This window comes from Labeo rohita, chromosome 23 (genome assembly GCF_022985175.1).
Source record: "Labeo rohita strain BAU-BD-2019 chromosome 23, IGBB_LRoh.1.0, whole genome shotgun sequence".
NCBI lineage: Eukaryota > Metazoa > Chordata > Actinopteri > Cypriniformes > Cyprinidae > Labeo > Labeo rohita.
The window spans coordinates 1,714,817-1,729,006 of record NC_066891.1 but is presented as its reverse complement, the minus strand read 5'-3'; the positions used below and the strand labels follow the sequence as shown (position 1 = coordinate 1,729,006).

The 14,190-nt window shown below is 35.1% G+C and overlaps 1 protein-coding gene across 4 annotated transcripts in view; it reads right to left on the bottom strand.

Annotated features, from left to right (window-relative positions):
• The window catches only part of syde2 (synapse defective 1, Rho GTPase, homolog 2 (C. elegans)), a 51,816-nt gene that overhangs the window by 17,617 nt on the left and 20,009 nt on the right, over window positions 1-14,190 (bottom strand). For all 4 annotated transcript variants that reach the window (XM_051096398.1, XM_051096399.1, XM_051096400.1 and 1 more), the window contains exon 4: window positions 6,455-7,590. In XM_051096398.1, coding sequence (XP_050952355.1) covers window positions 6,455-7,590 — 1,136 coding nt within the window. The remainder of the gene's footprint in view (window positions 1-6,454; window positions 7,591-14,190) is intronic.

The following is a 14,190-nucleotide window of genomic DNA, read 5'->3' as shown; positions in this document are numbered from 1 at the left end:
TGCTTCGTGTGTATATGTATTTTTACAATTAGTTCTCAAAGTGAAATCATTTATTTTTCAGAAGTCTATGTTTCTCTTTCTTACAGATTAATGCCAAATTTTTGCACATCACGACCTTACATTTACAGTTGAGAATTATGGCCTCTTTGGACAGACAGAGCTCTCAGCTTCTCCAGGTTATTAGGAGCAAAGGTGGAGTCCTCCATGAAAAAACGTTAAATCTATGGATCAGGTATTGGTTGCATGCAAACAAAATTGCTTGTGGCAATCAATTTAGTAGTGTTTTGGTTTAATAAAATCAATACACCTTGACCATTTTGTAGAGTCTGGACATAGAAATCAGAAGAGAGTGCCTGCTGAAGTGCCTGATCATGTACCTTGGTGAAGATGCAAGCTGTCTGATCAAAGAATACCAGGTAATGTAGGCAATGCAGACTACTGAAACCATTTCTCCAACCATGTTTGCCTTAAAGTTATATTTCACTGCCAAATCAACATTTCCCCATGTTTTACTCGCCCTCAAGGCATCCTATCTGAATATGGTTATGTTCTTGAAGAACAATATAGAGAAAGTTATAATCCTATATATCATTTTACTTCCAAGAGGTAGAATGGGAGTGAATTGTTGGCTTTTTGAAGCTTCAAATATTTCATCCGTTGATCAAGAAACTGCTCGACGTGGCTATGTGGTCTTAACAAAGGTCTTCTCAAGCCTTGAGGGTGAGTCAAACGTGGGGAAATTTTGATTTGGTAGTGACATATTGCTTTAAAGTAGTTCAAGTAATTGTGTTATCATTTACACATCAGCCTGTGTGACTTTCTTCCACAGAACACAAAAGAATATATTTTGAAGAATCTTGTTAAGAGCCCCCCATTCACTTGCATTGGTTTTGTGTCCATACAATAATAGTGAATGGGGGCTGTGCTGTTATGTTACCAACACTGTTCAAAATTCTGCAGAGGACAGTAATTCATACAGGTTTGAAATGACAAGAAGGTGTGTAAATGATGACAGAATTTTGAATGTGAACTACTCCTTTAAAAGAGTTTGGTTCACCCAAAAATGCATTTTGTACACTGTTGAGTTTATTGATAAATGCCACTGATTGGCCATTGTGGTACTGCTCTCAACAAATATGTCTGTAATTGTCTACAATGGTCAACACATGGGAGCGTTTGATTGTACAAGTGTTTAAGTGTTTAAAAGCATTTTCAAAGCCAAAGAGAGTGTAAAAGTACGTCTTCACCCAAAAATGAAAATTTTGTCATCACTTACTCTACTCTTGTAATAAACCGTATAAATTTTATTTTTACATTGAACACAAATGAAGATATTTTAATAAAAGTTAGCAACAGACGTTTGGGCTCTACATTGGCCTCTATAATAACACAATTTTGTAATAAATTTTCAGATGGAGTGTTTTTTTTTTTTTTTTTTTTTTTTTTTTTTTTTTTTTTCTTCCAAAGTCCCTCAATTATTCTCTGTTCTTGTTTTTAGGCTGACCAGAGGGAGGAAGCGGAGAGAGAATTTGAAAAGACCACCATGGCATTTTTTGTGATCCGCGAAAGTGATGCTCTTAGTTGTGCACTGGGCATTTCCATTTCCATTGTCATTGACGGTGTGGAAGTACTAAATGAGTTGCCCTCTGTTGCATGTGCCTGTGCCATGATGTTTATGCACTGAACTTAAAATATCCTGAAGGACTCAAATATACCTTTGAGGCCTTTCAAAAAATAATCATAGACATAGAGAGTAAGCAGATGAGCAGAAGGGTGCAGAACCTCTCTTCAAAGCTGCAGGAGTATATTTGTTTCCTTTGACCCAGCTACAATGTTCTGCTGATGGTAAATTTCTTTGAAGATGTTGGACTGTATAAAGCCTTTTATACAAAGTTAACTGTACTACTGTTTACTAAACCTGATTTGTTTTATCTTGGTTAAGTTGTGTTTTATCTAGGGTTAGTTAAATAGTTTACCGAAAAATGAAAATTCTTACATTGTTTACTCATCCTTAAGCTATTCAAGTATTTAACTTTAATTAAATTTGGTTCAGAGACATTTTATGACCATTTTGATAAGTTTGAGATAAGTTTCATTTTGGGGTAAACTATTCCATGAATGTGAAAAGCCTTTTTTTTTTTTTTTCTTTTCTTTTCTTTTCTTTTCTTTTCTTTTTACCATTAACTAATTTGGTAGGTGTTTTGTTAAAAGTGTTTGGTTTTACACTCCCCATTATAAACCAGTTTTTGGGTCAAACTTGTTTTAACTTCAGAGGAATTCAATACAATAAATAATTATTGTGTAGTCAGTTCTAAGTGACTGTTCATGGAAAGATTGCATGTTTCTCTTTGAAACCGTAACTGATTCTTATGGTGAATTTACATTGTATCCAGTGTGTCTATGTATATGGATTCTAAAAACTGTTATACAGTATGTTTTTATAACAATACTATACACATTGTAGACATTTTTATGACAAAAATTGTCAAGTTTATGATGCGTTTACATTGTTAGACAGTATGTATTGTTATGAGGATAATGTACACATTGTAAAAAAAAATTGTATTATGACAAAATAAATTGTCAAAAGTTTGATGCTTGAAGTCATTCTTCTTAATAAAATTACACATTCTGAAAGTAAATAAATTTCTTTATATTAAATTAATATTTTTAGTTGTATTTGGTTGGATGTAAAGTAAAAGAATTAAGTTAATACAAAGAGAAAACATTACAACAAAGTATAATTTGAGATTTTCTTAAACTTAACTTTATTTGATTCAAAGAAACTTTTTGCTTTGGCTAAGTAATGGATAGTTAATTCTTTTCTAAGTAAAAATTTAAAGTTGATAAAAAGTAAAGTAATTAGATGTAACAAGTTGACGCAAATTTTTTACTTTGATCCAATGAAACACTTTTTTTCAGTGTACTGCACAGCAAGTAGTGTATGCTTAAAAAATTAAAAACAGTATTTCATAGTATGAGGTATGCAATAATCATTGTTTTAAACTAGTATGCTTAACTTGTCACTATTTGCACATAAATAAATGCAAAAATACACTAATGCATACATCAAAAAATTAAACAATTAAAAACAGTATTTCATAGTATGAAGTATGCAATAATCATTATTTTAAACTAGTATGCTTAACTTGTCACTATTTGCACATACATAAATGCAAAAATACACAAATGCATAAATATATGCATAAATAAATGCATACATCAAAAAATTCTAAAATTAAAAACTGTATTTCATAGTATGAGGTATGCAATAATCAATGTTTTAAACTAGTATACTTAACTTGTCACTATTTGTGCATAAATAAAATGCAAAAATACACAAATGCATAAATAAATATAAATATTCAGTGAGCATATCTAAATAAATGCATAAATGCATCAAAAAAATAAAAAAATTAAAAACAGTATTTTATAGTAGGAGGTATACAATAATCATTGTTGTAAACTAGTATGCTTAACTTGTCACTATTTGTGCATAAATAAATGTATAAATGCATACATATATAATTGCATAAATGCATGAAAGATATTCAGAAGTGTGAAGTATGGAATGATCAGTATGCTGCACTTGTTACGTGACCTCACTACATTGAATCCAACTTTTGGCTATCAATGTAGATGTTTGTATTTAAATAAGTAAAACTGCACAGTATTTAATGCATACTGTGAAACAATACACAGTGTGCATTTGTAGTAAGTTACACTGTCGTCACATGATCTCGCTAGGTTGCATTATCTTAAAAACGTGCACAGAAGTGCAACTTCAGAGTAGCACAAGAATAAGTAAAACCATGCTAAATTTGTTATGCGGATGTAATATTCCAATATATAGGCTTTAGCTGTAGATTTAGCACTCAATAAAGGGGTCAGCTGAGGTAAAACAGTCTAAGAGAGAATGAGAAAAACACCCTTATGATCCTAGCAGAACTTTAAAGCATTCCCAAAGGATCTACCAGGCTTTTTACACTGAATGGGATGAAAGTCTCTCTCAGCTGATCTAGAATCAGATTTTCCATGTGTGTGTATTAAGCTGCAGTTGTAAATCTGATCTGAGAACAGCAGTCAGAGTTGTTTTGTGGGTTGACGGCAGACACACTTTGTGGGATGAATGGACGAGAACAGCATTAAACTCTGGGTGACACTGTAACAGAGACAGATTGTGTGTGTGTATAACGGAGATGAATGGCTAGGATTTTGGCAATATGCCTGTGCACACAAACCACCGAGAGGCCTTGCTAAGCTTGTTTGTGTGAGTGTGTAATGTCCATGGACAAGGACTTTAGAACGGTTGGCGAGCTCACTTTAACCGAAGCCTAACAAATGACAGAAGAGACTCATGGGCAACGTTCACACTCCAAGCCTTAGTGCTCAGTTTTGATTTATTGCTCAGATCTGGCTGTTCACATTACTTGCTAAATGTGGCCAATATGAGATTCAAGTGCAAACTGGTACAGTCCTGAACTGACCCACATGCGCAAAAGAACAACAAAGGTGGCACGCAGCAGACTGTCATACGGACGTAAACATGGAGGCCACTATTCCAAGCTATTCCCACACAGCTTTCCCTCTAGTTTTGCTTGTAGAGAGCTGTCATCATAATACTTATGTGTACATCACTGTCCCTCCACTGCCTACCTTTGCAGCTGTCTGCCAATATTAACCAAGTGACCAAGGAACTACTGGTATGTAAAATCTTTGGAATGACTTCAGTCAGCTGGAGTGACGTAAAACGTTCTATGAATTCTGATATGACTGAGGACTGAGGTCGCATTGCAAAACACTGGACTTAGGATTTAGGATAACATATGGAAGTGGCCCAAATAAGAACTGGAAAGATCAAATTCCATGCGGTTTGTGCTGTACACACCATTCTGCCAAAATCAGCTCTAAGGCACATATGTGAAAAACCTAATTTTGGTCCTCTTTTGGCTACAGTCTGAATGTAGCCATGAAGATACACTTCAAGGCAAAGTGTGTAATTTCTGGGCAACTAGTGGGACCAAATAAAAAAGCTAAATACCAAGCAAGTTTCCCCAAACATTCCTACTGCTCTTTCTGGCCCATCATTGGTAGTCCCATCCTAAACTCTTCTAGGATTCTTTTGAAGGTACCACAGTGTGACACTCTTCAAGTCACTGTCTCAAACTCTTGTAGCACTCTTTGAAGGTGCCACAGTGTGACACACTTCAGAAAGGCAACGTTCCAAACTTGTCTAGGACCCTTTTAAAAGATGCCACGTTGTGACACTCTTCAGATAGTCAGTGTCTCAAACTCTTCTAGGACTCTTTTGAAGGTGCCACATTGTGACAGTCTTCAGAAAATCAACATCTCAAACTCTTCTAGGACACTTTTAAAGATGCCATATTGTGACACTCTTCAAAAAGTCAACGTCTCAAACTCTTCTAGGATCCTTTTGAAAGTGCCACGTTGTGACACTCTTCAGAGAGTCAATGTCTCAAACACTTCTAGGACCCTTTTAAAGATGCCACATTGTGACACTCTTCAGAAAGTCAACGTCTCAAACTCTTTTAGGACTGTTTTGAAGGTGCCACAGTGTGATACCCTTCAAAAAGTCAACATCTCAAACTCTTCTAGGATCCTTTTGAAGGTGCCACATTGTGACACTCTTCAGAAAGTCAATGTTTCAAACTCTTTTAGGACTCTTTTGAAGGTGCCACAGTGTGATATTCTCTAAAAGGTCACTGTCTCGAACTCTTCTAGGATCCTTTTGAAGGTGCCACATTGTGAGACACTTCAGAAAGTCAACATCTCAAACTCTTTTAGGACTCTTTTGAAGGTGCCACAGTGTGATACTCTTTAAAAAGTCACTGTCTCAAACTCTTCTAGCACCCTTTTAAAGATGCCACATTGTGACACTCTTCAAAAAGTCAACATCTCAAACTCTTCTAGGATCCTTTTGAAGGTGCCACATTGTGACACTATTCAGAAAGTCAATGTTTCAAACTCTTTTAGGACTGTTTTTAAGGTGCCACAGTATGATACTCTTTAAAAAAATCAATGTCTCAAACTCTTCTAGGACCCTTTTAAAGATACCACATTGTGAAACTCTTCAAAAAATCAACATCTCAAACTCTTCTAGGACTCTTTTGGAGGTGCCACATTTTGACACTCCTCAGAACGTCAGTCTCTCAAACTCTTATAGGTCACTTATGAAGGTGCCTCATTGTGACACTCTTCAGAAAGCCAATGTTTCAAACTCCTCTAAGACTCTTTTGAAGAAGCCATAATGTGAAACTCTTCAGAAAGTCAACGTCTTAAACCCTTTTAGGACTTACAGCTTACAGTTGAAGATTTAACTGAGATAGAAGTATTTTGTCATCAAAAGAATTACACACTTCACCTTTAAATGAGAGACTTGGTTTGGAACTGCATGCAGGTTAAAGAACCATAAAGATCAGTGCCAATCACTCACCTGACAACCCCTCCTCTCGATCTCAGAGATGCATTTCTCAATGAGCAGTGGAACCATCAATCCAGAAGCTTCCCGTTCCACCACGCGCCGAGCCTCTATGCCAAACACCTGCATTTCGTGATCCCCCTCATGGCCATCAAAAGAGTTCTGCCTCTGCTCCATGAGGCTCAGCTTCACATAAATCATTCCACGTGGTTCCAGCCGTACCGCAAGCTGGTGCGTCTTACTCACACGAAACAAGGCTGGGAGAACCACAGTTCCATGGCAGCACACCCGGTTCCTTCGTGGCGTGGACTCCCAACTGAAGACAACAAGTTTAAGATGCTGAGCATTCTCCAACTCAATGTTGAATGTGTGGTCCATGTCCAAGAAGGCCGTCCGACAGGTCAGCAATGCCGTACGAGCTTTATTGACAGAGTCCACCTGGATGGCACAATAGACGTCGCGGGAATCAACCCGCGGTGGCTTTAGGTCCTCTGCGCCGTAGAAGTGCAGACTCATTAGTCCAGAGATGTACGTTAGGCACTTTGGCTGCTCAGAGAAACTGTACGAACGGAAGGCGTCGATATCCAGCTCCGGGCCAGGGAGCCTCGAACTTCCGCCATTCCCATTGAGATCCCTGTCCCGGGCTTTACCATTCTTTCTTTCGGAGTTTCCATGCTTTCCAGACTTGGCTACAAGTTCAGGCGAATCTCCATCGCTTAGGTAACCTCCCTTACTGGCCGATTTGGGAACGCCACCACTGTTGCTCCTTCTTTTATCAAAGTTGTGCTGTGTAGAAACACTGCTGTCCAAATGGTACCGCCAAATCACATTACCACTTGCCAATGCCGTCGTCACACCCGCCGGGGACAGTCTGGGCTGGGACTGGCCCAGCTCTGCCATCCCATTGGCTCTAGGCGAGTGAGCTCTGGGTTCTAATTGGCCACTGTTGATGGCCACGTTGCTAGATGGGTTCCCTTTAACGCTAAGCTTACGACTCAGATCAGGCAGTTTCTTCATCTTCATAGAGAGTTTCCGGACAGTCCGTGGTGACTTAATTTTATCAGGAAAAGACCAGTTGATAGCAGTGCTCCGTTTAACAGGATTGGGACTAGAAGAGGGAGAAAGTCCACCAGTGGACTGCTCTGAAGGATCTGTGGAATGAACGAGGAAGGTTTAATTAGTAAATAGCCCAAGTCACTATGAAAAAAAGGCCCCTGGGTGTTGGCTAATCTTGGCTAAGCCTCAGATGAACTCAGTACCACTTGTGGGTGTACATTTTAAGTGAATCTTAACATAATTAAATTAATTCAGATTAATTAACAGATACTCCAAGGTTTCAAGGTGAGTTTTTATAACTGCATGCCAAATTCTTTCCAAAAAGTAACAGTGATTTGCAAGATACCTAACTGGTAGAAGCTGTACACACAAGAGTGCTTTAAAGACTTAAAAAAATGTCACATTATATAGACATGTCCTCAAGAAAATAGGCAGAATAATTGACTCCGAACCAAAAATAATGCATGCACAAGGTGTAACAGTTCAACACTTCTTAGATCTTCAGCTATTCACCTACCTTTGTTGGGTTCCCAATAACTAAACCATTTGGCCCATTATCCATAATTCTTTCCTATTCCTTCTGGCCTGTTTGTTCCTGTTTAATCCTCAGGATTCCCCTTCACTCTACACACATACATGCCATAATAACTACATATATCCCAAAAAGTCCCTTTCCAGCTCAGTCACACACATCAAACACACAGAACATCTGTGGAACATTCCAGAGCAGAGCGATAAACCAGACCTTCCATTGGCCGAGAGCGCTGTGGTAAAATCACTCCATCAGCCTCAGCGTAATTTTCCCTTGCTCTCTCGATTAGTAGATTTCCTTTTACGAGAGACTTCTGGACCTAGGATGCAGTTATCTTCACAGCGTGTTTACCGCAGTCATTATGCAGCGGCTGACAAATCAGATTCCTTGAACATGCAACCCAGACCAGTCTCTCCTTCCTCTACTTCGCCCTCTCTTTCTCTCTGATCACATGGCACATGTTCATCTGCTTTACTACAACAGCGGCTCTGTTGCCACAGTTCAGGACCTCCTTCAACACCCGCCGTTTGATCTGGTACTTACCCGCCCAGATAAAACAAAGACCCGATTCTGTTAAAGAGAGAGACATGCCAGTGTGAAGAGACCAAAAAAGAGAGAGGCAAGGAGAAAGAGAAAGACTGTTTTGAGAGTGACTGATGTGGAGGTGATGGGGCAGAGGTTCACACTTTGGGGTTGCAAGTGCCTGTTTATTTTTAATTAGACAGTTCAAGCAAATCTGAAGATTTTGTCATCATTTATTCCTCCTTGTGTGTTTTGGAGTAGGTCAGGACTCTATAAGACCCACTGAGTCCATTTGCACCCTTTGAATGCTTAACTAGACAGGTAACATTAATATAGTTGTTTATCAATGTACGTTATTCTAAAGAAAACTTTTTTGCCTCTGAAACAACATTCCATTCTGCTGATGTCACCAAGGCCACGTGGGCGGAGAACAATAATGTTAACCAATAATATTATAGCCCACTTTTTACAATCCAATCAAATGTCACCAATTACTTACGTATGAGTAAATATAAAATCATTCCACACGAGACGGCAGCAATAGCCTCGTGGGCAGCGCGCCGATCATATAGCGATGTTGCGCTTCAGGCGTCCCGAGTTCGAGTCCCGGCTCGTGGACCTTTCCTGATTCCAACCCCCTCTCTCCCCAACTTCGCTTCCTATTTGAAATACTGTCCTATCCTGATACAAGGCAAATTCAGCTTTGATCACAGCTAAAAATTACATTTCACAATACATTCACACAGAAAACAGCTATTTTGAATTGTAATAATATGTCACAATTTTACTGTTTTTACTGTATTTTTTTGAGCTAACAAATGTGACCCTGGACCACAAAACCAGTTATAAGGGTCAATTTTTTTAAACTGAGATTTATACATCATCTAAACGCTGAATAAATAAGCTTTCCATTGATGTTTGGAATCTGAATCTGGAATCTGAGGGTGCAAAAAAATCTAAATATTGAGAAAACTGCCATTAAAGCTATCCAAATGAAGTTCTTAGAAATGCATATTACTAATCAATAATTAAGTTTTGGTAGGAAATTTACCATAATTTAATATCTTCATGAAACATGATCTTTACTTAAAATCCTAGTGATTTTTGCCATTAAAGAAAAATCTACAATTTTGGACCATACAATGTATTTTTGGCTATTGCAACAAATACACCCATGCTACTTAAGAATGGTTTTGTGGTAAGTAACTAGTAAAGTAACGCATTACTTTTTAATTTACAAGAAAATATCTGAGTTAATGCATTTATTCATCTCACTTGCCAAAAGTGAGATTTGTTATTCATCAAAACGAATTAAACACTCAGAATATGATGCAAACCTGCAAAAATTAAATGTTAAATAACAGAAATATCTTTAATCCCTTTTTATTAACCAATATTTTTGCTGCTGACCTTTGATGATCCAGTTCAACAATACTAATAAGAAAAATGACTTTAGATAAACTAACATTTAGATAAACTAACAAGTGTTAAACTTTCTTCTCCTGTGTTCTACAGATGTGAATTTACTTTTCCTTCAGTTAATTTAATTTAATTTTTTGGTGTAAAAGGGCTTTTACATGTGCTAAAAATTGAACTTTTTACATTAAAAACAAACAATCAAGCCCTGCCCAGATTTAAAAAGTAACACAAAAGTAATATAACACATTACTTTACATAAAAAGTAACTAAGTAACATAATTAGTTACTCCCTAGTTTTTTTAGGGAGTAACACAAAATTGTAATGCATTACTTTTAAAATCAATTTTTCCAAACACTGATTATCAGTTTAACTACTAATTAATTTAATGGTATACATCCCTACATGCAACTGAAAACCTACAGATGTAAATATGTAACACCTCACACACACACGCGTCTCAGGGGCCCAGATTAGGAGGCAAAGTTGCATTCCAAAACACACACACAGTCTGGTTTATTATCTTTGTGGGGACTCTCCATAGGCGCAATGGTTTGTATACTGTCCACACTGTATTTTCTATCCCCTTACCCTAACCCTAGCCCTAAACCTAACCCTTACAGAAAACTTTCTGCATTTTTACTTTTTCAAAAAATCTCATTCTGTATGATTTATAAGCTTTTGTACCCATGGAGACCGCAGGCTGGTCCCCACAATGTCAAAAATTTCAGGTTTTACTATCCTTGTGGGGACATTTGGTCCCCACAATGTAGCAAAAACAAGTACACACACACACACCCCACTCTCATCCACTCAGAATATGGCATCTCTTATCAAAACACTACACTTATTTCAAGGTTTATATCATAAAAAAATCTCATTTCTGTTGACATACTGTAACTTTTTTGTATATACAGTGTGTATACGAAAGAGTTAATAATGCTCACTGACAGCGTGTGTGTTTATTTTACATTTTTGTTTGTGACAGGTGGTGAGTAGGTCGATCTGGTCACTAGTCACACTAATTATAGAGTGTCAGAAGACATTTTACAGCCTTAAAACTGTCACACAGACACAGAAACTCAAAAAATAGAACCTACACACACACACACACACACACACACTAATGCCTGTTTCTCAGACTGTGCCATTAGCGACAGAAGAAAAAGTGTTTGAGATACTGAAGTCTGATGTCATAGACCGTGTGTTGAACTGATCGCAGATCTGCTCTCTTTAAATGATTCAAGAGCTTCATTTAAAGCCACAGAACAAAGCTTCATTACACAGGGCATTAATAGTTTAAGGCTCTTGTTAAATTCATGAGTGTGAATTTGAATTGAACGGCTCACACCCCACAGGACACTGAAACTGGAATTTGAATAGTAACGACAGGAAGAGGGATTTACTGAATTACAACTGAACGAAATTCAAACAGAATCGCACAATAAAGAACTGTTGTTCGCTCAAAACAAGCTCTAAAATGTAAATAATTAATCACTAATTTCTAAAGCTTTATTCCCTAAATAGGTATGTAGAATACATTTGATTATGTTTCAGTGGAATACCATTTACAGCTATCAAAAAATGTTTTCAGATAATTTTATAAAATTAGATTAAATTTATTTTGAAGGGAAATTTGGAAGTTCATAATTATTATTTTGTCTGTTTTTATTAGTAGTAGTTCTTGAACACAGTAAAATGTTTTTTTCCAATGCATATCTTTATATACCACATATCTTTATGTGACAAGACATAAAGATATAATATGTATTGATACATTTAAATTAAATTTAAATTAGCTTCTGTGCTTTCAATGTAAAGATGCTCTGTTATTTATTTATTCAAAGTTATTTTTCCTTTTTCCCCTTAAATTCATAAAAATATAATTCATTCAATAGAGAAATCCAAAATAAGTGATCATCCACCATTATCTATAAAATGAAAGTTAAATTTGTAAATTTATATATATATATATATATATATATATATACACACACACACACACACACAAATGTATATATATATATATATATATATATATATATATATATATGTATATGTATATATGTGTGTGTGTGTGTGTGCGTGTGTGTGCGCGTGTGTGTATATATATATATATACACACATATACATATACACTACCGTTCAAAAGTTTGGGGTCAGTACATTTTTATTGTTTCTTTTTTTTTTTTAAAGAAATTAATACTTTTATTCACCAAGGATGTATTAAGTTAATAATTAAACGTTTATTAAAAGTTAATAATAAATAATTTACATTGTTATAAAATATTTATATTTTGAATAAACACTGTACTTTTTAAACTTGTTATTCATGAAAGAATCCTGAAAAAAAAAAAAAAAAAAAAAATCACAGGTTCCAAAAAATATTTGGCAGCACAACTGTTGATATTATCCAACATTGATCATTCTAATAATAAATCCGCATATTAGAATGATTTCTGAAGGATCATGTGACACTTAAGACTGGAGTAACAGCTGATAAAAATTCAGCTTTTCATCAAAGGAATAAATTCTATTTTAAAGTATGTTAAAATAAAAAACATTATTTTATATTGTAAAAACATTTTGCAATATTACTGTTTTTTTATTTTTATTTTTAATCAAATAAATGCAGCCTTGATGAGCATAAGAGACTTCTTTAAAGACTATTACAAGTCTTACTGACCCCAAACTTTTGAACGGTAGTGTGTATATATATATATATATATATATATATATATATATATATATATATATATATATATATATATATATATATATATATACACACACACACACCTACATACACACACATATATATGTATATATATACAAAAAATTACATTTAGAACAGTCCGGATTAACATATCAATATTATTATTAATTAATATTAATTGTACTTTATAAACACGCACACACACAGCCAAATAAATACTAACCCTTAAATTCTAATTTCACTGTAAATATTTTTAATATATTCAAAAAGTTATAAATGTAAACTATACTTAAAGCAGTTACATGAATACATTTGAATTTTAATTCTATTTTAATTTTACTTATTTATTTACATATTTTAATTACAATTCTAAATCACGTTACAATTTAAATTTAAATTCCGATTCAAGCCACTGGAAATTCAGTTCTGAACATTTCACAACCCTGAATCACACACACACAAACATGCACACATGTGCGCACACACACAAGGTCAGGGTGGACTGCTGCCTTTCGCAACGCCACACTCGGATCCGGTTACCTGCCACCCACGGGATTGTGGGTAATATTACCTTCTCTATGTCATCACTAATGTACAAGCCTAGCGAGCGCTCAGTTTGTCTCGCTCATGTTTCGGAGGGGTGTTGGGACGGGAGCTAAAGTCAACAGCACATGAGGAAAGTTCCGGAATGGAACACAACACAGCATTCAGAACAGAGCCTAAAACACACACACACACACACACACACACCTCACACAAATGTGTCAGCTCAACCAACACACTACATCAACTGACTGAAAAGTTACAAAAAAATGATCTTTAAAATGGCCCTACTTTGTAAAGTGAAAAAGTCAACTACTGCGCTATTTCCACAGTATGCATCAAAAACCTGGATGAGTTACTACATTTCCCACAATACAACATATAACAAAATACAATGTACTTAATATCATATGTTATGTGACCAGTGTTATTTATACTATACATACTGTACTTTTTTAAATAGTTTCAGGTTTTAGTTAAATGTAAAATAATTTTACTTTAATTTTTAATTACTTTACAAAGCAAATGTAAAGTAAAGTAAAAGTAATTTTGCTAGGCTTAGTTTATTTTTATTTTAGCACTTTGGTTTTAGCTAAATTTAATTTTTATTTTATTCATGAAAATGTTTAAAAAATGTTTTACAGTTCTTATTGACATTTTTAATAATCTTTTATTTGTATACTTTGTTTTTACTTTAATTGTAGTTCATTTTGATGTGGTTTTGTCATTTTGATTAATTTTTGTTTATTTTAAATATTACTATTAAGGTTTGATTTACCATTATTACAGTTTTAGTTTTTATTTATTTTATTCCCAGTTGGTAATTTTAGTGTGAACTAAATGAAAATAAGAACATTTTCTAGTTTTTCTTAAGCTGAATTTTTTCATCTAATATTTATATTTTATTTTAACTTTTAATTAACAAATGTTTTATAACAGTTTTTTTTTTTTGTTTAAATATTTAT